The 24,074-nt window shown below is 37.7% G+C and overlaps 1 protein-coding gene across 3 annotated transcripts in view; it reads right to left on the bottom strand.

The window, feature by feature from the left end:
- The window catches only part of GRID1 (glutamate ionotropic receptor delta type subunit 1), a 533,398-nt gene that overhangs the window by 32,534 nt on the left and 476,790 nt on the right, over positions 1-24,074 (bottom strand). For all 3 annotated transcript variants that reach the window (XM_032191106.1, XM_032191104.1, XM_032191105.1), the window contains exons 9-12: positions 21,141-21,242; positions 19,430-19,627; positions 17,009-17,333; positions 16,132-16,270 (exon numbers count right to left, since the gene is read on the bottom strand). In XM_032191106.1, the coding sequence (XP_032046997.1) occupies positions 16,132-16,270; positions 17,009-17,333; positions 19,430-19,627; positions 21,141-21,242 (764 nt within the window). The remainder of the gene's footprint in view (positions 1-16,131; positions 16,271-17,008; positions 17,334-19,429; positions 19,628-21,140; positions 21,243-24,074) is intronic.

The raw sequence follows: 24,074 nt of genomic DNA, 5'->3' as shown, positions 1-24,074 counted from the left end.
CATGGTAATGACTATTTTTATTTATTTAAAAAATAAATTTTCTTCTTTAAAAAAAAAGTTTGGAGAACGTTGCACATCTGTAACCCTATGTGTAAAGTCCATTACTTTAAACAAGTTAATTACCTGGCAGAGTTATGTCATGATTTAATCCTCTTCTATACTACAGTAATAAATGTAACATTTTATCTTGACTTCAACCTTAAAGAAAGCATAACGGGCATAGTGGCAGCTCCTTGATTCTGAGGTAGTTTCTCATTAGCATTCACCACCACCAATGTTCTGACACTGTAAAACCAGGGATTTTTCCAGTCTGCTATTACTTAAGGAAAGTTAGTATTTCAGCAGTTTCTGAATCCACAGTATTATTTTAAAATGATGCAATATTTTTCATGCTTAGCCTCTGTTTGTTCATCTACACATAGACCAGTAGAAATAATATAGCTTGAGGTTAGACATAAAAGTAGTAATCAGTACTCTGCCCTTGCTTTTCCAGGTCGTGAGAAGACTTTAGAATAACCTCTCCCTTCATATCACTACATACATTTTGAAAACAATGCAATATAAATAATTCCTCTCCACTAAACTAATTGATTTTCTTCATTAATATTAATGCCTAAATCATACAGAAATGTTAAAAAAAACCAGTGCTTTGCCATATTTGGCAGGGAAAGCTATGTTCTTATTTTACCTAGGGAAGCCACTACTCTAAGATTATTGCTCAATATAGCATAATATTTTAGGTGACGGCTGCCATTAAGATAAAGCAACCTGGAGAAGATGAGTTTTAAGCTGCTTTACGTAAATGAAGCCTTAGAAATAGATACAAAAAATGTACACCACAAGTCCTAAATTTCTGCTTTTTAAATACCTTGAAACTACTTTTTTTTTTTTCAAACTTTTTTTTTCAAAACTTGGGAATTGATGACATCTACAGAATTAAATACTCCTGCAGTTCCTAACTATAAGTTTTGTCAACAGCATGTATTGGAGGGAAATTTGTGTTTTACACATTGGGGAAAAAAGTAAATCCACTACACTTCTAAGTATAAATGACAGTAGCTGAATTGATTTGACCACCTTATACTGACAGTGTAAACCCAAGAACTACCTATGAGCTGAAATCTAGCAAATAAATTCCTATCTGAAAATAGATTTATTTGATAAATTATCAATAGTGGAAAGCAAGGGCTTGAAAGAGAATGCTCTGTAAACTGCAGAAGTGTTCACATTTTGAGATACAGAATTGCTCAGCACTAGACCATCCATGGGTTTGTTTGCCAAGACAGTAAGGACAAACGAGAAAATGGCGTTTGTTGCTGATGACCACACAACCTAACCACCAGGAGACAGACTTTGAAGCCTGGCAAGCTTTGCAGTATCAGCTGCTTCTTTGTACATGTCTCCAGTGAGAAAACAGAATCACACAGAATCACAGAATTTTCTAGGTAATGACTATTACCTAGAGAAGAGACCTCAAGGTCATCGAGTCCAACCTCTGACCTAACGCTAACAGTCCCCACTAAACCATATCCCTAAGCTCTACACAGCTGGCATTTAAGGCAAGCAAGAGCAATCTGCAGAACTGGAAAATCTTTGGAAGTGAAGCTCAATCAAGGTTGTGGGCTGCAGTGCTCTGGCATGGCTAATTTATGGTTTTAAACACATATGAACGGAAGATCCCTCAGTTCACAACCTGAGTCCTCTTTACTTTTAATATCCATTTATGGAGCACCAAGGAAAAGAAATTGGGCCCTAGTCCAGTATGCACAGATAACCAAACTTTGGTCTTTGGATCTCTAGTTTTAAGGAAGATTTATGGGTGGAATGAAAATGTCTTAAGACATCTGAACCTGAGTTCAAACTTCCATGTAAAAACATTCTCTAGAACTGGTCTACCCAAGCTGAAGTTTAGCTGGCTGAAGACAAAATGAATAAATAAATAAATAAATAAATAAATAAAAATCTGTTACAGATAGAATTTGCCACTAGTTGATGATATTAATCAGAGGCTTGCGTGAAAAGTTTTGTTGTCTTACTAAATCCAAGTTATAAAAGCACAAGCCCACTTAAAGCTAATAAAAAAGCAGGTAATCCTCCTAACCACCAGTGCAGCCAATAATCAGTAAGCCTTCAGTAACATTTCTGTGAATTTCAAGCATTTGTTGCCAGTACATATAGGACTGTTACTAGCATCTGTTAAACTGGATGTAAAATACATAAATTAAAATACAGGCCACTTTAAAGATTACCTCTAGGAGTGAGGCCAATAAGACTGTTCAAAGTACTGCTGGAATGGCAGTAGCCTCAGGAAAGAGAGTATTTAAAGGAAAGCAGGTTTAGTTCCACGTCTAATATATTCAGACTTCAGAAGAATTTGGCGCATGGTTATAATTTGTGCATCTCGTTGACTTTCTTCAAAATTATGAAAAATCAAACTGAGCTCTTAAATCAACCACTGAATTGCCAACTTCCCTACAGTGACGTGACCAAATTCTGCATTGTTCCATTTCACTGCCAAGCAAGTCACTTCAACCACCCTTAATTCTGCCTCAGCGTGGCGATGTGCACAGCAATGGCTTTCTTCAGAATATGCACTAAACAAAATCTTAACTTCAGTGTGAGAGGCAGTCCAGTAGAAATCAGCAGTAGTACTTGCATGCTTAATAGACCCTTTGCAGGATCAAGTCCTTCACCAGCAAATATATCACTCTAGATTTCACATAAAGCTCATTTCATCAGCTGTCCATGAAAAATACCATCCACTTTATTTTAAACAACAAAAGCTTTAGCAGAAAAAGCCTCGTGGGAGTTTCTGCGAGGGAAGCCATAAGCACTGGTAGATTAAACTACACTGAATCAATGGAGTTGCAGCCCTTCACACCAGGGCTAAACATTTCCTGATCACTAAAGGAGACAAACAATGCGGGCATTTATGGCTATATATGTGCTTGTAATCATCAGTGGAGCAGAACAGCTGCTACATAAGATTTCAAAGACGCAGGGACTTTCCTCCTGTGGAACAACCAATCAATTGGCATGTGTCACAAACCACGTTGCCATGTCAACCACATACTTTTACTACAGTGAAAACAAATAGTGATTGAACCCCTCAGCAGGTAATGGCAATGCAGCAGCTGCTTATTACAGCAGCTGTTTTCATGATGATAATGGTCATGGCAGCCAATGTGGTGGCATCCATGAGCCCCTGTCTGGACTGGGACTCACTGCCCTGTACTAGACACAACCAAAAGCAAAGCATAATATTCAGTTGTGGATTTAATGGGGGATGGAAACTACAGCCAGCTTTATTTCTGCCACAGGGGAAGGGGTTGATGTGTGTCCCTGCGCCACTTGTGATGGCAACAGTTCTGTCACCCTTCCAGCACGGGGCTGAGACTGTTTCTCTCCCGCTGCCCTAAAGAAGTTTATTAGGGTTCCTAGCATAACTAGCAGGGACCAGTACTGCTGAGATCGGTGAAACCATTCATGTACACCAAAGCACATACTCAAGGGCTAGCAGAAAAAGAGACTAAAAAATAGAAAAGAGAAAGGCAAAGTAAAATTGCCAAATAGTATGTACACAATGTACTAAAGCACAGAACTTGTCCAGTCTCTCCAATTATTTAATTTCTTTGAAACAACTTCCATCAGCCGTAGTTCCTAAGTGCAAAGGGAAAGACAAGAAAACTAAACCAAGCTGTCTTCTAAAATCCCAACACAGCAAACACAATCATTTCAATGCAGATTGAGTGTTTTCACTGGGACTGTGCTCCTGCACAGCTACTGCATGATTAATTCCTAAAAGAATGGAGCAAACAGCATGTATAACCAGTGATGAAACGCAAAGCCACAGTTAAAGCTATTAATAAATGACACACTGCCACATTTATGATTTTATTTGTAATTAATCATTGCCTACAAATACTGTATCGGCAAAACATTTGTAGGCTTTGATTACTTTCTAAGAGTCTGAGATGCAACAGAAATGTTCTATACCATCATATGAAACCTCACTTTTTCTTTACTGATCTCAGAATAATTTGCATTTTTGGTGAAGTCAAAGAAATATGGGAAATGTAGGAAAAAAATCCAGACAACTAGTCTGTGTCCCATTGCTCACAAAACTTGTTAATACCTTCCAGCAGTTTATTTAAGAAGAGTGCCCATTTAAAATTAAATAATAAGAAGAAAAGACTTTATAATTTTTTCTGGCTATGAGACTCAACCTTGGATCCAAAAATCAAACTAGATTATCATCATTAGTAAAACAGTTTCTCCTCTAAACAAAATTAGACCTTTGTTTTTTCCCACCCATTGCTATTTCTAAATGATTTCTTTGGGACCACCTTAGCAACTCCAGTTGTCTGCAACAATCTGCTTAAGTGTGACTTGACTTGTTACTGGATCATAGAAGTTGTTTGCTCAGAGCTGACATTCTGGCTCTGCTTGAGCAACACACATAAAGAAATCTGTCAAGAACCTCAAAATAAGCTAAACATCTCTCAATTGTAAGACCAACATGTCTAACTATACTTATAACTTGCCTCTTATCCAAAACTTCTCCAAGCACTAAGAACAAAAGTCACTTCGATTGCCGATTATTCCATTAACTATGTTTTGTTTCTTAGTTGCAAATTGGTATGTTCCCTATAGCAGAAGTTATGTTTACTTTGCTTGAATTTTTTTTTTTAACAACTTTCAAACAATAAGCATCATAGGTAGGTTTCTTAAACGGTAGTACACATGAAATCTAATTTCTGAGGATTTGCATCTGAATCCACTGGCGCCCTACAGTTTGTGATCTCTGAAGGAAGTTTCTGTCACAATCACATATAAGTTTATCTGCTGTCTGATTGAGGGAGTGATTACAAGGGGAAGTCTTTCCTTTAAATTTACAGGGGCATTTACAGGATTTCTCTTCACCACCCTATTTTGCCACGTTTCTAACAGATTAATACATTTGAGATATCACCCATCCAAGTCTGGCCTACGTATTTGCAAGTTAACAATGGTAGGAAGTAGTCAGACAAAGAGAGGTTAGGAATAATCACATTAGAATCTTCTGAAGATGCAAGCCCAGGCTTTCAAAAGCTTGGAGCTCTAGTTTGTATGCTTAGATCCACATTTAAACGACTAAGTCACTGGGCAGATTTTCAAAACCGATCAAGGAAAACTTGCACAACAGCACATCTATAAGACACTCATAGATACATTTCAGAGACTGGAAGGGGATTCAGAGAAGCTATGAGCTGCTCATTCTGCAAATACAGCATAATTGATCCTGCTAAAAAAGCTGGGTTAGCTTGTATCCTTTAACTACACCCCATAATTCATTTAACAGTGAGGAGGAAATAAAAATGCATACAACGCAGGAAAAAGAAAGGTTGAAAACATCTCAAGAGCTCGTAGCGTGTTTTGGAGAAATAAATATCTTTTGGACTACCTTTGAATATTTTATTGTTTTCCTCTTAAACCACTTTGTCATTGTGACCTTTCTGAGTACCGTGAAGGGTTAACATGTTAATTAAAGCAAGGTATTCTACACCTCACAATATTAATTAAAATAAAAGCTGCAGCTGGTGTTTAACAGGAATTCAGTCCCAACAGCAGGTTTTAGTCACTTCACCTAAATCAAACATATCATAAAGTTGGCATGAAAATCATATTGTCTGAATCAAACACATCTGGCGACTGACACACGCTTTTACCTATAAAGAAAACAACAAACTACCTCTATTATTTATGCAGATGCACTTTAAATTGTTCACTATGCTGATGTCTTCTATCACTCATTTTCGGAAGCTAAAAATCCTAATGAAGATTAATGATTAAGATCGAGAGGGAAGAAATTACTTTCTTCCTCCACAACTGATGTTATAAGTACCGATACTGCTGCCAGTCTGTTTTGCACTCAGACGACAAAGAGTAGCTTTTTAATTAAATAGAGTGGGGAACAGGTAAGCTTGGCAGCTTGGTGCTGGCTTGCAAAGCCCTTACTCAGGGTGAGTGGTACTTTATACCATGACTGTTAGGATATCATTATACTGTAAGTAGTTCCATTAAAGACCATGAAATCCCAGTGTAGGGTAAGGTCCTGCTCAGTTCTTTATTAATTTTTGATTTATCAGGAGTTGTCTCATCGTTTGGGATGAGGACTGCGGCACAGAAAGCTCTGGGATGCTGCCTGCAGTCTCACAGCTGGGATGGAGGGGCCGGATAGATTCAAGCTGCTCAGATCTCTCGGAGGTACAAAGTGATGCTGGAAAACAGCTTCACACCCTTCCCTTACCACAGGGAATAAAGCAGAAGCTATCAATGTTGACAGAAATAAGAGAAGAAAATAGAAAGGCTCTGAAGAGGCATCTTGATTGCTAGAACATGTGCTGGGTACTCTTGGGAAATCAAAACATAGGGCTCTTCATTAATACTGAAAGCACATATAGCATTCAGCAATTATTATTGATGTCTAATGTGCATGCATTACATATGCATATTTAAAGTCTGGAGGCCCACTTGCCTGTTTCTCAGAGGACCCAAAAGGCAAGTGCTCGGTATGTGGCATACTTCCCACCTCATCCTGATGTACACTGAAGTGAAGAGAAAGAGAGATCTTGCTGTTCTGCCTGCTCCTCCTCACCCCCCACACAAGTCTCACCTGAATACCAAACCTCACACTAGAAACACTGACAGCACCACATCAAAACCAACTAGCTGTTCCTTATATTGAGATCAATTAGTTTATTGGGCAGCCTAATTTCACACCTTGAAATATTACTATGGAAATTGTATTACTGCCGTATAAAAGAAACACAGTAGTTAACATCCACCCTGTTCCGACTGGTGGATTTCTGTTCTTTTTCAGATAGATATGACTATTCATAAATCAACTGAATTAAATCAGTAGCTTATTCTCCTGGGCTGGTTTTAATGGTTTAGAAGGCAAACAACTTTAGCGCACATGATTACATTTCTTTTAATGGAACCTTGGCAGCTGCATCAAAATAGTTTTCCAAGGCAACACCATTCTCTTCCTCATCACCAGATGAGTTTGGAAACACGCTGTATTGCATTACATGGGGGCACGTGTGCAGCAGAAGAGAACATTGCTCAGTAAGGCAATAAGCCCAGCAAGTGGAAAGAACATATGCCATACTTCTCTTAGCAACAGAGTATTATTTTCAGAAAACTTTTCTTACCTTCTAGAAAAACTTCTGCAACACAATAATTAGCAGGAAAGAACTCATGCAAATGAATGGCAGCATCTCAGTTTCCAGGGAGAATAAGAACCCCTAGTTCCTTTCCCCCCAAAAGAGATAACTTGTCTCTACTAAAAGTGTTTTGTTGTTGCAGGGTTTTTTATTTGTTTTGCTTGTTTTTAGATATCATCGGGAATTGTTTCTAAATCTCCTTATGAGGATATTCATTTTTTAAAGCCTTTTCTTTAAATGGAAAGATTGGTTTTTCACGTCATGACAAGACAGAGCATTTTTATCTAACTAAAAAGGAGTAGTACAACCATTTGACTCGGTTGAATGCAACAGTTGTTTAAACACAGAGAAGAAAAATCAGTCAAAACTAAATCTCCTTTACAACACTAATGAATCTAGCTTACATGAGTTAAGATGTTACTACACAAAGTTGTTTGCTTCGTCCCTTGTCAGAAGTTCCTGTGTCCACAACAGAACAGGCAAAAAGACACGTCTATACCCCTGCCATCCCAAACAAAATTTTATCTCTTAGTTTAAGGCTGACTTCCTCAGCAAAACATGCAATAAGAGATTGCATTGAGCTCACCAAAACCAAAGCTGTAATCCTGCAACCTTCAGCATAGGCAGAAAGTTGCCAGATAGGGTGATGTGTGAACAATGCTACTCAGTTCTTAATGCCGAAAGGTAGCTGCGAGGAAGATTCTTTGTGCAAGAGAAGGGGTGCAACAGAATCATGGTACTGTTGTGCATGTTGTCTGTAGGGTGGATCATCTCTTAGAAGGCCTTTTGGCCCCCACTGAGTTCCCACTGACATGCTCAATTTTTAATCGCTGAAGGAAAAGCTGCAGAGCCTTGCTCCAATAAATCAGCTTTTGCAGTGACTGTACAGACTAAGCTTTTAGACTACCAGATTGTTACTTAACTTTAATTGCAGTCTATTCACTCAAACCTCACAACATGAAAGACAGATGGAGCACATCTAATGGAGCACAGGACTGGCGGCCATAGCACGGTGACACTGGTTGGTGTTACCACTCAACCCCTACTCTGGGAAGGCAGCTGGACAAGCAGTCTGCCTGTGCTCCTGCTGGAGACTCCTCCCTCCTCCTTCCATCCAAAATAATCTAAAAAATAAATGATTCAGTGCAAGTCTTTATGCTCACAGTTATCTTGCTGACACAGAATATATGGTAGCAAATAGAAGGAGGGAAAATTACTTTTGCTGTCAGGCAGGCCAGGAGGAATTCTGGTGCTGAATGCGCATGGTATGAAAATGGCAGCACCACTGCTCATGTGGAAATGTCGCTGAAGAGCTGTGCAAGAAGAGAAGACTTTTTCTGGCATGAGCGAATGAAGCATTTCCAAAATACACAGAAGATTAATTAAATACATACAGAGCTGGCAGCTCATGTATGTCCTGTCTGAGCCTAGAGCAAGCAAGAAACCAGGTACAACTTTCCCTTCTTACAAGTTAGGTAGAACTACTTTTTACCTTTATGTGCTTGCTTCACAGGGAGCAGGGTACAGGAAGTAACTTTACTGTGATATAGTGCTTACTAATTATTGGTCATTTTGCAAATGCAATTAACTTGTTTGTTCTGTCTGCAGAGATGCTTTCAGAGACATCACCTGACTCCAGAGGACTTTGAAGCCTATGCAAAAATATGCACTATCTTAACACATAATAGAACAACCTGCGTGATTTTTATAATAGGACTCACTGTTACACTAATGACTCTGACCAGCACAGATAAAAGGTATAAAATACAAGTCATTTTACAGGTTTCTTGTTTGCTTGCTTGTTTTCTGGGCAGCTTTTTCACCAGTGTCACAAAGGTACCTACCTACCTTTTTTTTTTTTTTTCCCCCAGGATCTACCTGGCTTCCCACTTTGAGGGCCTTTGTTTAAACATTCTTCTGACAAAGACATATACTGTGGGGCCCTGTAACAATGTTTTTCTGTCCAAAATAAGAGCAAATATAGCCAACAGGCAAACACATGTAATTGTATATTCACATGAAAAAAGCAGCAAAGTAATTTTACTTTTTAAGAAAATGTGAAAAAAAAAAAATTACTTTTGCAATTTTAACACTTGTTCCTCACCAAGACTGCATTTCCAAACCAGAATTCACTATGAAATTTTTCTTATTATTCCTGTTTTTATCCTTAAAAATAATGGCCTGAGGTAGTTTTACAACCAGGAGATATTCAGAGCTTTAAGGCTATCTCTGTCTGAATTGCTGTAGTAATCATTTTTTTTTCCTTCTTAATATCCTGTTATATTAGATTTTATTATCAGTTCATAAAAGACATTATATCAACTTCTTTAGAGAAAAACAATAGAAATATAAATAACCTATTGGGCAAAATTCTGTTACTGTATTTTGTATTGTTTATCCCTTAGGTGTCAAATAGGGGGGGAAAAAAAGCACACACAACAAAATAAGCCAAAGGTATTACTGTTGTAATAAAAAGAAGCCACACACTATAACGAAGGCTGAAATCAGGGGACAATTTAATGTATGCAGAAACCATACAGTCACTACTCTATGGACAGCCAGTGAATAATCGATATTAACATGAGAAAATCTGACATCAAAATCAATGCAATCTGAGCCAAGAAGAAGAGATTGCATATCAAATCTTGAGTTTGAACCAATCCATGCAAGTGTTGATGGGCTTTCGTGAGGGTTACTGCTCTTGCTAGATTTTCACCCTTCCAAAGCAAAAAAACAAACAAACAACAACAAAAAAAACAACAACACAAACCAACAACCAACAAATCAACAAAATCAAAAACAAATTTTAAAAATGATGTTATCACCTGCACAGATGCTAGATTTTGCTAACATCATATCCAAATAATTTATTTCCCTGGACTATATGTGCATCAAAAGTTAATGCCTCAATCCACTTAAGACACAGAACTTCCCAGTAAAAAGAATAAATAAAGAGATGCTTTAATACAGGTGCTGTAAAGGCAGAGATGAAAAGGGTGTGGAATCTCAAGGCTCTTGGCTTTCCATCGATCTCCAATATATGCCATCTTTTTATAATGGCAACTGGAGAGGTGGAATGCAAGTTTGATTTTCAGCTGTTTATTTTTCCCAGAAAAAAATATCCCTGGGAAATATTTACACTTCCATGCTTGCCTGCTTGCTCAGCTACAGGAATTATTAGGATCCATTTTAAACCATGGTTGAACAGCATATACCAACATGCAGAGAGACTTTTAAGAAGCTCCAGACTTTGTGAATCCCTGGACTTCCCAAAAGCATCCAATGGGCCACACCACCAGCAGAAGGGAAATTAAAAGATAAATGATGGAGATCCAGCACTGCCCACAACACGGTGTCTTGTTCTGAACTGTGCCTGGAGGCATGCTGCTGAGTGCTGCTGCCCTGCTGCACGGGTTGCAGAGCATTTCCCATGGCATTTCTTCCACATGCTTTAAAAAAGGAATATTCTGGAAATTAAGAAATATTTTGAATTTTTGTCCTTGCTCACTCACTTGCATCTTTTACTATATTTTACCCTTCATTTTTACGGATGAATTTACTTAATCCAGTTATTTAATGATTGAAGCTTTTGCTCACAGGCCTTAAATAATAATCATGATAATTATTTTTTATCATGCCCATTCATACGTGCCTCCTGTCAATGTGCCCGAGGTGCTGCACAGACACTACAAACCACAGTACAAATTAAACATAAGAAAATTAAGAAAAAATAAAATTCAGTGAAATGTGTAGAAAGCCACGTGTGGTATTAAGAACAGAAAGGCTGCTTTCAAACAAGGAATTTCAAGGCAAAATAACTGCACATAAAGGGAAATTTCTGTGAGCTTCTTGCTACTAGTCCTATATGAAATCCATTTAAATACAGCAGATAAAACCTTTGTTTATTTCCTTCTAGCTGGCATCTTCAAAATACTTTCCTCATTTTCTTTTAAAACATTTTGAGATATTTTTTTTTAATGCAACCCAGAACATTTATCTTTTTTGATACCTGCAGAGCTATAATAATATGGTCATTTCTGGCCAAGATTTTTAAAGTAGCTAAACTGACAACATGCCATATAAGATATGAAAAAATGTTACTCTGTTATACAGAAAGGGATCCGAAATAGAGGAGGCTAAGCTTGCCAAGATCAAACAAAGCCTGTGGTAGAAAAAGAAACTGCACCCAAGTCTTCCAACTGCCAGACTTATCAACCCTACTAGGCTGCAGTAAATTTTCCACTGTCACCAAAACACATGTAATTTGGGGATTAAAATGCAAATAAGGAAATGCTAGATCATGAAAAAACAACTGTGACTATAAAAGCATATATAACACTTTTCTATGCAACCCATGAAAGCATATATACAGATGCCTTTAAGAACCTCCATAGCAGCCCCAAATATTAAGTATCAATTTGATAAAATCTTAAATTTAAACTCTTCAATTTGCAAATAGCTTACTTTTCATGTCCTATTTTTTCTTGCATGATTCATACCTCTTATCAGACAAGCTCTCCTAAACCTGAGTTTACAAATATCTCCGCACTACTGAACTGTATGTAGTCTGCTTGTTAACAAGAAATGAAGCTGGAAGTTCAGTCACTGCTAATTAAACTCATAATTACAAATGGAAGGTCAGACAGCAGATCCAAGGGCTGTTTGAAAATGTAATATGACAAAAGAAAGAACAAACTAATGTAGTAGTTTAGCCCTTATTTGTCAGACTGAGCCATTAGAAGGGTTCTCAGCTGCAAACAGGTCTGATTGCAAATATAAGAATATAAATAATTTCAGTTTAAGCAAGTTTGTCAAGGATTAGCACAGGCTACAAACACTACCTAGATTTCTACTTGAAAACAAATATTAACAATTGCTCATTACCAAGTCAGAAAGTGGATCACAGCCCTGCAGTCCGAGCTCCAAAGTGGTTGCACCAGCAATTTCTTTCACAGAAATGCCATCTCCTTTGGAGCAGGGTAGCATCTCGCTCCCCTGCCCATACATAATCAGGAAATTTGCTTAAGAATACACTGCCCTGTCTGCGAATCTCCAGGAATGCGGAAACCCTACTAGCAACTTGAGAATGGAGGGCAGTCTGGGAAGGTCCATGGTGTTTTCTCCTATCCCTGGTCTCCTAAAGGGCCTAAGGTTCTAAGGTGGGTCTCAAACTCTGCATTCTGACTGCTCTTACTGTCCTGTCACAGTGCAGCAAGCGGTGGCCACCCGGGACGTGCAAAGAGCAGGGCAGCACCTGCTGACATGCCAGGAGGAGGGCCAGCATCTCTCCTCATTATCACACTGTGAAGTCCCTGAGGTTTCTGGAAAAACCAAGGAGGAGGTGTTTGCTCTATCCAAGATAAGTACGTTTCTGACATGCGATCTGGGCACCCGGACAGCACAACACTTGGTAACCCCTTAGGGATGTAGGAAGTCTCTTTCAGGAAATACAGAAATACAGGTAGCACATCAGAGCTGCTTTCCACCATGCCTCCTTACCCAGGTATTTCACCTTTCTGTGAACCACAGACAGATTCTAAAACTCATGGTAGGGTTGAAAAGCCTTGTGAGATTATTTTTATTTTTATTTTTTTCAATTTTAAAAGCCTTCTTTATCAGCAGGCTTTCATGACATGCTAATTTAAAAAATCTGCCTTCCAACAGTTCAACACTGCTTCAGTGAATGTCTCGCCAAGCCCTTTCTAATAAATACCATTTATGATTTCTATGACACACTTGTTTTGCAGTGAAATTGTGGAGGTAGGTATCACTGGGTTGATTGACACCTAGTTATTCAATAAAATGTACTTCTATTCTGCTAGTCACAGACTGCACATGCCAAAATTGATGCTGAAACACTTATTAGCTATTTTGGAGGGGGCTTGGGAACAAAATCAGTCTTGTAATGAAAATCTTAACTATGTTGCAGCTTCTGCAGCACCATAAAACTCTTCTCTCCCCTGCTGGCAATTTAACAGCAGCAATTCTGAACACCAGAGGACTTTCCTATGGAGGGACAGACAACAGCACACACTGTGCAGACAGGGTGTTGGTTTCTTAACCATAGGAATAATCTCAGATGGATTTGGTACTTCTCAGCTGGTGAGCAAATTTTCAACTATAATTCATTGCACCTCTTTGAGTGGGAGCAAATGCGTTTCAAGAAACTATCCCTTTCTGAATCCACAAAAGATAAAATACAGGCAAGTGCAAAGGCAAATTTACAAAGGTAAAAATACTCATTCCACATCATACCACACTGAAGCTATGTGCTACTGGATCTGAAAGACCAGGCCATGATGCATTCATGTAAGGCAATAATTTACTTTCTCAGAAAACATATTTGTTTTAAACCTGAGACTACAAAAATGAGCAAGATGTTTCTCCTAATGACTGATGACATGAAAATATTTTCATCATGGCTTAGAAACAGGTAGAGTTTCCACATCCAGAGAACCTACTTCTTTAACACATCGCCTGTCTCCTGGGGCACTAGCAGTTTTTCATGGGAGGGTTTAGACCAAATCTCTTAGAGTAGCACGATCTCAGGGAGATTCTGCCAACTTTGTAAAACAGCCATAAACACACTAAGACAAGCAAATCCCTTAACTGGCTTAGTTATGCCAACTAATCATCAACCCAGAGTATTCTGACATCTACCATTTCAGATTACCTGAGGAAGGATTTGGGTGCCTAAGCCGAAGCATCTGGGACCACTTTAAATGCCCCAGACCGTATGAATAATCCACATTATGGCTGAAAATAAATAATAATAGAGACCCCTGCCCTGAGAGCCAAGTAACTGGACCACAGGCGGTGAGTCTTACAGCAATTTAAGTAACAAAAAACCTTTCTGGTTTGGCACATGAATTTATCTCTGGTGTTTGCAGACCACAGTAGTGTTTCCTACTTTCTGTATCCTCTCCTTGTAAAGTGGATGCGACACTGGGAACTTGGACAGTGGCAGCCACCACTGGGTATAGAAAGACACATAATCATGATTCTTCAGCTGTAATCTCTAATAGTAGAGGGCAGAATGGGCTCTGATGTCTTGTGACAATGTCAAGCAGCCCCATTACCCAAATAACTTATCCTTATTACAATTTTTAATAAGAAGAGGAATCAAAACCACCTGTAGATATTGTAATAGGTCAGCCTCTAAGGTCTGATTTACTCATCAAGCAGCTTAGTTCTTAAATCCAATTACTTTTTTTTTTTTTACTTTTTTTTTTTTTTTTTCTTTTTTCTCCAGATTCCTCATTGCATTTCATCACACTTTTGTCCTTTGAAATTTGCTGAGTTCTGGGAGGTGCGCAGTAAACCTGACAATTTCTTCCACCATGAAGGAACAAGAACTTTCAGAAATCATTCAGAAGGTCATTATTCAAGCCTTCCAGACAACTGTTTCTGTCCTGGGTTTCAAGAAAAAATTATTCATTGAGCTTAACCTTGGTCCTACATTGTAGGATGAGATCTTACAGTCGGGTTTCAGAGATACTGTGCACTAGTTTAAATCTCCTTAGTTTCTCATGTCATTTCCAGAAATTACTTGCAGTTCTTATTTCTATTACTGTTAAAATTTACTTATTCCAACCCAACTAATAGAAAATTCATTAAAAAACAGAACTTTTCATTATTTTGGGCTCTTTTTGTAATAATTTTAACAGTATATATATACAAAGCATTGTATTACGTGCATGTATGCAATGGCAATTATTTCTGTCCTTCTGTGCAGATAACATAGAGAAAGCAACAGCATTTTTGTTGTTGTTGTTTGTTGTTTTCCTCTAAGAGACAGTCTCTTAGACAGCTCTGTTTTAGGTGCTGTGCACAGATTCCAGTCCCAGTTTTCCAGTGAAACACCAAATGAGATTGACAGAGTAACTGTGTCACTCAGCAGCACCTAAAGTCTTTGTCTCAGCATTTTCTAGGAGAGCCTGTGTTGCACTGCCTGTCTTCTAGCCACCTCTCCACTCAATTGCTGTCAGATCAAACAGGAGATACCAGACTAATTCTGTCAGCAGTGAATGAGGACAATAAATGGTCCTCTCAGTACTCCATGCCAGGGTGAAGCTGGAAATTTTGCCCATGTTTTGAGAGAAAAAGGGGAAATTTTGTTTAACTGTTACATTTTCCAAAGAAAAACAAACAAACATTAAACATGCCAACAAACAACCAGCAGCCCTCAGGAGCTGCTCAGAGGCCTGGCTTATTGAAAATATTCTTGTAGGATACAGATTAGTAGGCAGGCAGCGGGGGAAAAAGTCAAAGGTGCAAGATAAATTGAGTTTGTTACAGAAGCTGTAATTTATCATCACAATATTGCCAACACAAATGTAGCAAATTATATATAAATTTAATCAAATGAATGCTATATTACATCTATTATCCTGGAGTCAGATTTGGTTATCTTTTCCTCTGTGAGAAGAAGTCTTTTCTGCAAATAACGCCATGGAATCAGGCCATCTATACTTTAAAAAGTCCACTTGTATCATCTTACATGCAAACAATAGCATAAACATCAATGCATATCAAAATATCGAGAAGATGAAATCACACATTAAAGGTGAGAAGCAAAATAATATATAGTTCCCTAGAGTAGTAGTTCCCCTCTGATGTTCAACAAAGAAACACGGATAGCTGAAGCACTTAGATCTCTAGTTATCCAAAATAAAAATAAACATGAAAGACAAATCTTCTTCAAAAATACACAATTAAAATGCCATTGTCCTTTCCATTCACTTGAGGGTTGTGGGAGTGAAGGAGAAGGGGAGGGGAGGGGAAAAGAGAAAAGCAGTCACTGAAAATAAGAAGAGTATTTTATTAGAGAGTTATCTCCTTCTTGCAAGAATGAGTGCTCAAATGCATAATACATTTCTGTGAAATCCAGGTTTCCAGCTTCATGTTAAGAAAAGGCTCTTACCTGATAGGATTATCCATCCTTGATACTGTGAGAAATGCTGCTAAGTTTGCTGTGTAGGATGAGCACACGATAAGGGTGAAGAGCCACCAACTTCCCATTACAATGCGCATAGCCACAGAATTGACAGTAGATTCACCCCCTACAAGTAAACAGGGAAAATTAGGATGTTTCAGGAACTTCTCCCCTGCGTGCTCTGATATGTTGAACTTCGTTGGGGTAACCCTATGTATTTGTGCATCCCTTTCATCCCTTTTGCTGTGAGCTAAGCACTACTTCCATTACAACATGTAGTCGACCTCATGCCCTGGGTACTGTTCTAGAAAATAGTCATTCAAAATGTTTCCCTCAGGCATTATTCAGGATCAGACATACAGAACATGAATAATATTCTAAATAAGGAAAGTTTAATGGTGAAGCACCACTAATACCCTGGAATTAAATCATTACACAGTGTTCAGAACATTTTCCTATTAGTTTCAAAGAACAGAAAGATAAACTGTATCATATTAGTTCAAAAACTTTTTTTTTTTTTTAAATCACATTTAAATGATTAGAAAAGGTGTTAGTTTCTGAGTTTGAGAAGTATTGTAATGTTGAGCCAAGCAGCTCTGCCGTTTATTTACCAAGTGATCATTTTCACAGTGAAAAAGTCTGTCAGGAATGGTTTCACTAGACTTTCTGAAGAACAGAACAGCGTAACATAATCTCCCAAATATACCTACTTCCCACTGTTCATTACCTGGGATAATAAAACATATTACCTCCTTGTACAAACCTTCTCTTGCATCTTTAGAAATACTCTGGCCAAGACTAACATGTCCTGAAATGCTCTAAACAAGATAGAACACTTCAGTGGTGTCTGTAACAGACTATGTACCTTGCTGAACGAAGGCGCCATACACAACCCAGATGGCACTGTGCAGGGTGGAGGAAGCAGAAGGGCTGGGCTGGGAAGTGTTCTGTGCCCTAACTGCCTGGATCCGGTTCAAGACAAATATTAAGACACCAACTATAGGGATGGCTGCAGCAATACAAGCCCACACCGCAAAGTCAAAAGGAGCAAAGAGAGAGAAGATGTTGATTTTCTCTTCGGGCTTCTTGATGAGGATCCCCACCGAATAGTCCATGTATCGCTTGCTGAAATCCACTACACTCTCTCTTTCAGGTGTTATAGTGATGGCTGAGATTGCTAGATCTGCTCTCTGCAAGACAAAGACAACAGGTCAGATCTCCTCCTTTCACCATGAATTCTGCTAGCATAAGCCTTCAATAGAAGCTTTTTTTAAAAAGCAAGTGGCTCTGTGCATATCTTTTTAAAATCTAACATTTAGACAAAGTAAAATAAATTGTCTAAAAAGTAAAATCAGAATCAGTTTTATCAATCAAACATTAATTAATTGCATTAGTTTAAAGCATAACAGTGAAATGTAACCTGTCAAATATTACAGAACAAAAAGAGTCACCGTGACTCGTCTGGAATGAAATGCAGTTTATTTAATCTTTAGGCCTCACTTCTTTTCCAAATGATGCATAAACTCTAAACCATATTAAGCCAATGCATTGCAAGCAGTAAGCAAGAAGCACCATCAATACACATCTCGCAGTTCTATCACTGCTTCTTTTACTCTACTGTCATCACAAGATTACTGAGAAAAAAAATCCTTACTCCTTCCCCATGCAAAATTTATTTAGTTTGTGTTTTTAGTATTTGTGTATTGTGACGAGCTAGTGTTTGCTATTCTACCTGCCAACTTCCCATATTAATGAATGGATTTCATATGACAACTGGGGAGAAGATTTTTGCTTTTACAATGAATAAAGTGCCCGCAAAAACCAATAACTGTAAGAATGCCCCAAAGGAAACTTACCTCCTGGAACTGCTTTGACCTCAACATTTAAAGTGAACAGAAAGTGTACAGAAGTGTACATATACAAAGTCCTTTAAGAGTATGCAAACTCAATGAAAGATAAAAGTATTTAATAAATAAGATTCCCAAAGCTTTTAAGAGCTGCAATTGGTTTTTGATTACTTTCCCATCTTAATCAAAACAGTTTGCTACAAAAAATAAAATGTACTTTTTGTTTCTTATCTCTGTGTTTTGTTGTGAAAGTAGGCCAAATATTAGGTTAGGGAGATCTGCTTTGAAATTCTTTGGAGGCAGTGGAAAAGCTAGTAGCAGAAATACTATTATAAATATTTTGTTACTTCAAAGAATGCAATTTCCAAAGAAATTTCACAGGATTTCTTACCAGATTTTTAAGTCAATGAAATTCAAATAGCTTATGTCAATGCAAAGTAAGTGAAAAATCCTTTATATTTCCTAGCACCAACCAAGTATATCCCATTATCATACACATGTTTTCAATTGCTTTAATTGCATCTATTTCTTCCTAAACATCTACTTACCAGACACTGAGATGCCTACTTACTACATAATGAGAAAGCTTTCACTTTCAGTAATAACTGCACTGTAGAAGAGTAACCTTTTCTACAAAGGGCATAGACATGGAATATTAATTCCTTTGATTCTCTGTCTTGATTAGCATTTGTCCCGTGTCAGATAGCAAGACCATGAACAAAATACATTTTAATCTCATTCTCCTGGAGATTCTAAACTATAGACTTTCCCCATTTACTTCAACAGAGTTCAATTAACTTACTCCTGATTTGCAAGACTTTAATTAACAACAAAATTTGGTCCTCTTTGTATTAAATGTATGAGTAATCCTGAGCTCAGTTTAAAATTCTGGTCCTTCAAAACACTTCTTTATGGTGTATATTATTAGTGATACTTTTCCTACTTTGGAATTATCAGTTGATCCTTATGAAACATATTGCCACACAGTGATCCAAAGAAAGTCATACCTACAAGTCATGTATCAAATATATAATGACAAAAAATAATAACTAATCATTTAAGAATACATACTTTCTGTACTCACTCACACACATGCCTCTCTTTTTATACTCTTTTTTGACATCTATATAAACAGATTTACATTGACATAATATATGTTGATACCAGGTGGGAGTAAACAGACCGACACACTCTATAGCTCCTACCCTATATAAAAGGTCTTAAATAGCACGGTTTAGACTACACTTAAGCCACCCACAGCTCCGAAGAATTCTGTACTGGCTCTTTGATTCTAATTCAATCTCCTGTAATTTCCAATGGAGGAAGGGAAGAATTTTCCCTTCCTAAGGGAAGAACGTCCTTAACTTAGCTTAAATATCCTACTCTGAAGAATCTTTATTAGTTGTTTGTTTTTCAAATGCAGCTTCTTCTCTGTGTACCTTGTTAATAAGTTCTCCAATCATGCCATTCCAGGAACTGTTTTGGAGCTGATGTCCATATTTGCCATCAGGAGCTTGATATATCTCATATTTGAAACCCAGATTCTTGGCAAGTGCATCCAGGACATCAATGGAGAATCCTTTATAACGTTTTGGTTGCCCAAGTATGTTCTCTGCCACCATCACAAAAGGTTCTTCCTGAGAACAAAACAATATCTTAGCTGATACTTGAAACAAGGTGTTTTTGTTTTTACGCAAAATGGATGTTTCCTGAGTCAATTCTGGACAACTCAGCACAGATTTCAAGACCCTCATAACCCTCTCTGCAAAAAGCCCAGGTCAGGTGGAACACTCCAAGGCATCCCCACCAGGCACCGGTGTTTCAGCAGCTGAGTTACATCCATGGTCCTGGGTTTTACACAGTTCATGAGAAGAAGCAGAGACTCCACAGAACAATTCAGCCCCCTCTGTCAGTTTCCTGGTGTTCGCAGGACGAATACTCTCTGGAATACCCGCCTCTTCTTGCTGAATATAAAGAGGGCAATGACACCTACCTTAGTGTCATAACTATCTGTCTAGAATATAGATAATAAGTTAAGCAGATGAGCCTTAGATAGGAGCACTACTGCTTTCCAGCTCAGAGCATATCAGATTTAGAAAGCCATCTTTTACTGACAATGATTAATCTTTCAAAACAACTGCTAAAAACATTGCATTTTTTGAATTTTTGAAATTTTGAAAATTCCAGCAATAACTTTAATGGGTATTAGTTTCTAGAGTATTTTATAGTAAAGCATATATTGAGATAAATGAATACAGCATTTTTTGTATGTTTTCAGTCAGACATAGGCATCGTTCCATGCTGGGTGTGTCAGCTGCACAGCCTCTGCAGTTGTGTGCATGTGTACTGTGGTGCTGACATCCTTCTGGAAGGAATTTGCTCACCTCTCTCATAAACTATACCATAATCTCATGTGAGACCTGATCCTGATAGAGGAAAGAAATCTGTTTGAGTCTCTGTTGAGACTGCTTTAATCATCTTGTGCATTACTTCCTATTTGTACCATGATTCAGAAAAGGAACAATAAAAAACACAGACATCACATTCTTCAATCTGGGAACTACAGTACCTTAGGCAGGAATGCATTCAAACCTTAATTTGCCCTTAATTTAGCACTTAGCTAACAGGAGCTCTGCTACCACTCAGAATAGTAACAAACTGCAGTCCCAAAAACACATAGTCTGTATCTTTCTAAAAGATGTAGTTTATATCAACAGGAAGTTACGAACGCAATGGAAGAAACACTTAATTACATTTTACAGCCTGCAGTGTACAAGAGCCAAGATTAGATTATCATAATTGGCCCATCTGATCTTAAAATCCATTAAATACTAGAAACTGCATGTCTGAGTTAGAGTACTGTATCTGAAATGTAGTCCTGTGCACGCAGACTTTGTGCTGGTTCTATGCCCAGTATGAATTACAATGCAGAAAAAAAAAGCACAAGCAAGCAATGTTCTACATCTCTGACATTGCACAGATATACATAAAATAATATAAGGCCATCATCTATCTTCCTTGCTTATGTAACTGATCATCCAAAAATACAGAATTGAAAATGATAGGGAAAAATTCTGAAGGAAGCACCCAAAATAGTCAGATCCTTTCTATTTTGAGCATTTTGTTTCCTGAACTCAAATAGCATCATACCAAGACAGTCACCACTTTGAGTGTCAATCCTTGTAAGTCACTGCCCAGACGTCGTTCTTGCAGGCTACCGTTCAGTCCTTTCTCAGAGTCCCACGTGGCCAACTAGAACAGAAAGTACAGTAAGTCTGAAGGACTGGTAGGCAGAAACCCTTCAATACTTTCATGAACATTTTGCAGCAGATTGACTGAATCCAGAGTTGATATAGAGAGGATAAGAGAAGTGGTTTTTGTTGTTGTTGTTGGTTTGTTTGTTTGTTTTTAAACACACAATCAGAATTAGTGAGATTCAGAGCACAGATAAACTAGTCTTTTGTGTGAATGCATTTTCATCAATGCCTGTAATATAACTGATCTGTTATTTGTATTATTTGCCTTCTTACTTCACCCAAATCACTATACGACCTTTCTTTCTAATAAATTTATATTGCTTGACAGTCCTTGGGATTATCTGTAGCCTTACCATCCCATATTTTCCTCTCTGATCAAATTCCCTCTTACTTTTCAAGTCATTCTCTACTGCCTATCAAAGACCAACCATTTTTCCTGCTGCACAATGCTCTTGCTTGCTGGTGGTTCTCTATCTGCCTCCTCTTCTATCTTGGACTTCCTTCAGATCCTATATTAAGTCCTATTTTCTCTCTTCTTGCCCTAGTTCTACCTCATCAGTAAAATAATGACAGCCTCTCAGCTTCCCAGGCTTCCATGATCAAATATCTCATAAACTCTAAGAGCACTATAGGCATCTGCCAGATGCTAGATACATATTTTCATGAAAATTCCACAGAACATTACATCTAAATATTTTATTTTTTAATTAAATTTAGCGCTTCAAAATCAATTTTATTGCTTTTTCTGAAAAGAGGTTCAATACAAAAGTCAATCTTAAGTGACCTTTGGATTATTCAAACTGAATATGTTCTGCAGCAGCAGCAGTCAGACACTCCTTTTATTTTCAAACAGAACTCATGGTGTCATTTGGTTTGAAGAGTCATAAATAGTATTGAGGAGAAACTTTTTTTGTTTGTTTGTTTGTTTTTAGCTTTACTCTTAAACACCAATACTACGCTCACATATATGGAGGCAGTGTTGTTAGTTGAAGGCATGCCCTGCAGAAATTAAACTCAGTCCAAGATATGTGAAATGTGGCTTCCTCCTGCCAGAAGCTAAGCTTCATGTAGCAAGTCAAAATCTTCTTGGAAATAACTTATTTTACTGAAAATGCCTATGGCTAGATGTCCTACATGATTTATCTCTATGACTTTAGTTGTATCCTAAAGCCTCAAAAGTCAAACCAACAAATATATTGCATGAGGGAGATCTGTATAGTTTTATTTGTATTTTGTTGCAGAAGAAAAACAGGGAACTAAAAAGAACAGGACATTTAGTGACTACTCAGCCATCATATCCATCACACAGGTACAACTGATGAAAATTATTCTATAATCACTAAATCTTCAACCTGAGAGATAGGTAAGAAAATAATTAAGCTATACCTCCTTTAACCCAACTGACCTGAAGGCTGAAAAAGGAGAATGATTGAGTAATAGTATTAAGCTTTCTAATGACACTCCTGAAAGCTGAAGTATCTCAGATTGAAAACTCTCCACCTGTAATGTCAGTATGGAGTGACAAACTACGTTTTTTCCATAAAAGCGTCTATAGCAATATGGGTAGATACCTATAGCTATGATATCTTAAATTCAAATTCAGATGCTCACTCTGAAATATGTCCAGATGTTAGCTTTTGCTATTGCTAAGCAAAATTAACCAATTTGTCAGCTGACATAAGTCAGTACGGTTCAACAGATTTCAAAGATGGGTATTAATACGTAGGGTATATATATTCTGTTGAATCTGTAAATAATGTTGCTCTGACTAAGCTATCTTCAGCTGTCCTATGCAGTAAATTTATGGTAAAGGAACAGGGAAGTTTTCTGCCAGAATGGCTTACACAATATACAGATGATAATCACTATTTATTCGAAAATAAGTAATGAAACACTCGTTTGTTTCTCTACCACTGATGGGCTGACATTTCAATTTGTTCTCTTGCTCCTTTTCCCTTCAAAAACCCTACCTGATTTCACCTCAAGAGGTCAAACTTTTTGAATACCCTCTATTTTGCATTCTGTATTATTATTTCAGGAATTCCTAAAATAGCTGGAAACATGCCAGTGCAAAACCAAAGCCTATTCCTTTTGTTCAAAAGGAGAGACAAAGATTTCCCTTTTATGCAGTAGAGCTAAGAGCAAGGAGGAGAAGCATATTTCACATCTGCACAGAACTCCATGGCATTCTGTATGGAGAGACAAATTTTCCAGTCTCTAAAAGGCAAATGCAGATAAAGTTCATAAATGGAACATGAGAAAAACATTTTCCAGAAGGGATTTTTCCTTTAAATCTCTGTGCTTCAGAACATTTCACTTGTTCAGAAGTGTGCCAATTTTGGCTTCCACTTCTTGCAGACAGAATTTTGTTTATAGGACTGATACATTTACAGATACGTACACCAATTTGTGACAGTTGACCTGTCAAGATCAGTGCCCGAGAAACTAATTTCCAGCACTGTTAAACACAATGAGTACTGCTGTTATTTGATAAGACTGTTAGAGTTTCATTCTTTGTAGAGATATGTACCATGTTGCTACCAGAACTCTCAAGTCAAAGGTTACAGAACAACCATCAGCTATTGGAGATCTAGGGCTTTTAGATCCGATCATGACAAACTACTTGCAGAATCAGCACTTATTGGATGAAAAAAAAATCAAAATTGCTAATCAAAAATCAGTGGTCTCTGGAAAATATATTTAGTAACAATGTGTTTGTTATTGTTTGGTTTCCTTGTTTTTGATTCCTGAGTTTCTGGGTTATGGGAATTAAGGTTTTGAAAACAGCTACTTTAATAAAGCTGTTCAGATTAAACCTACCTAGCCT

This window comes from Aythya fuligula, chromosome 7 (assembly GCF_009819795.1).
Source record: "Aythya fuligula isolate bAytFul2 chromosome 7, bAytFul2.pri, whole genome shotgun sequence".
NCBI classification, from domain to species: Eukaryota; Metazoa; Chordata; class Aves; order Anseriformes; family Anatidae; genus Aythya; species Aythya fuligula.
This window is presented reverse-complemented; position numbering and strand designations above follow the sequence as displayed.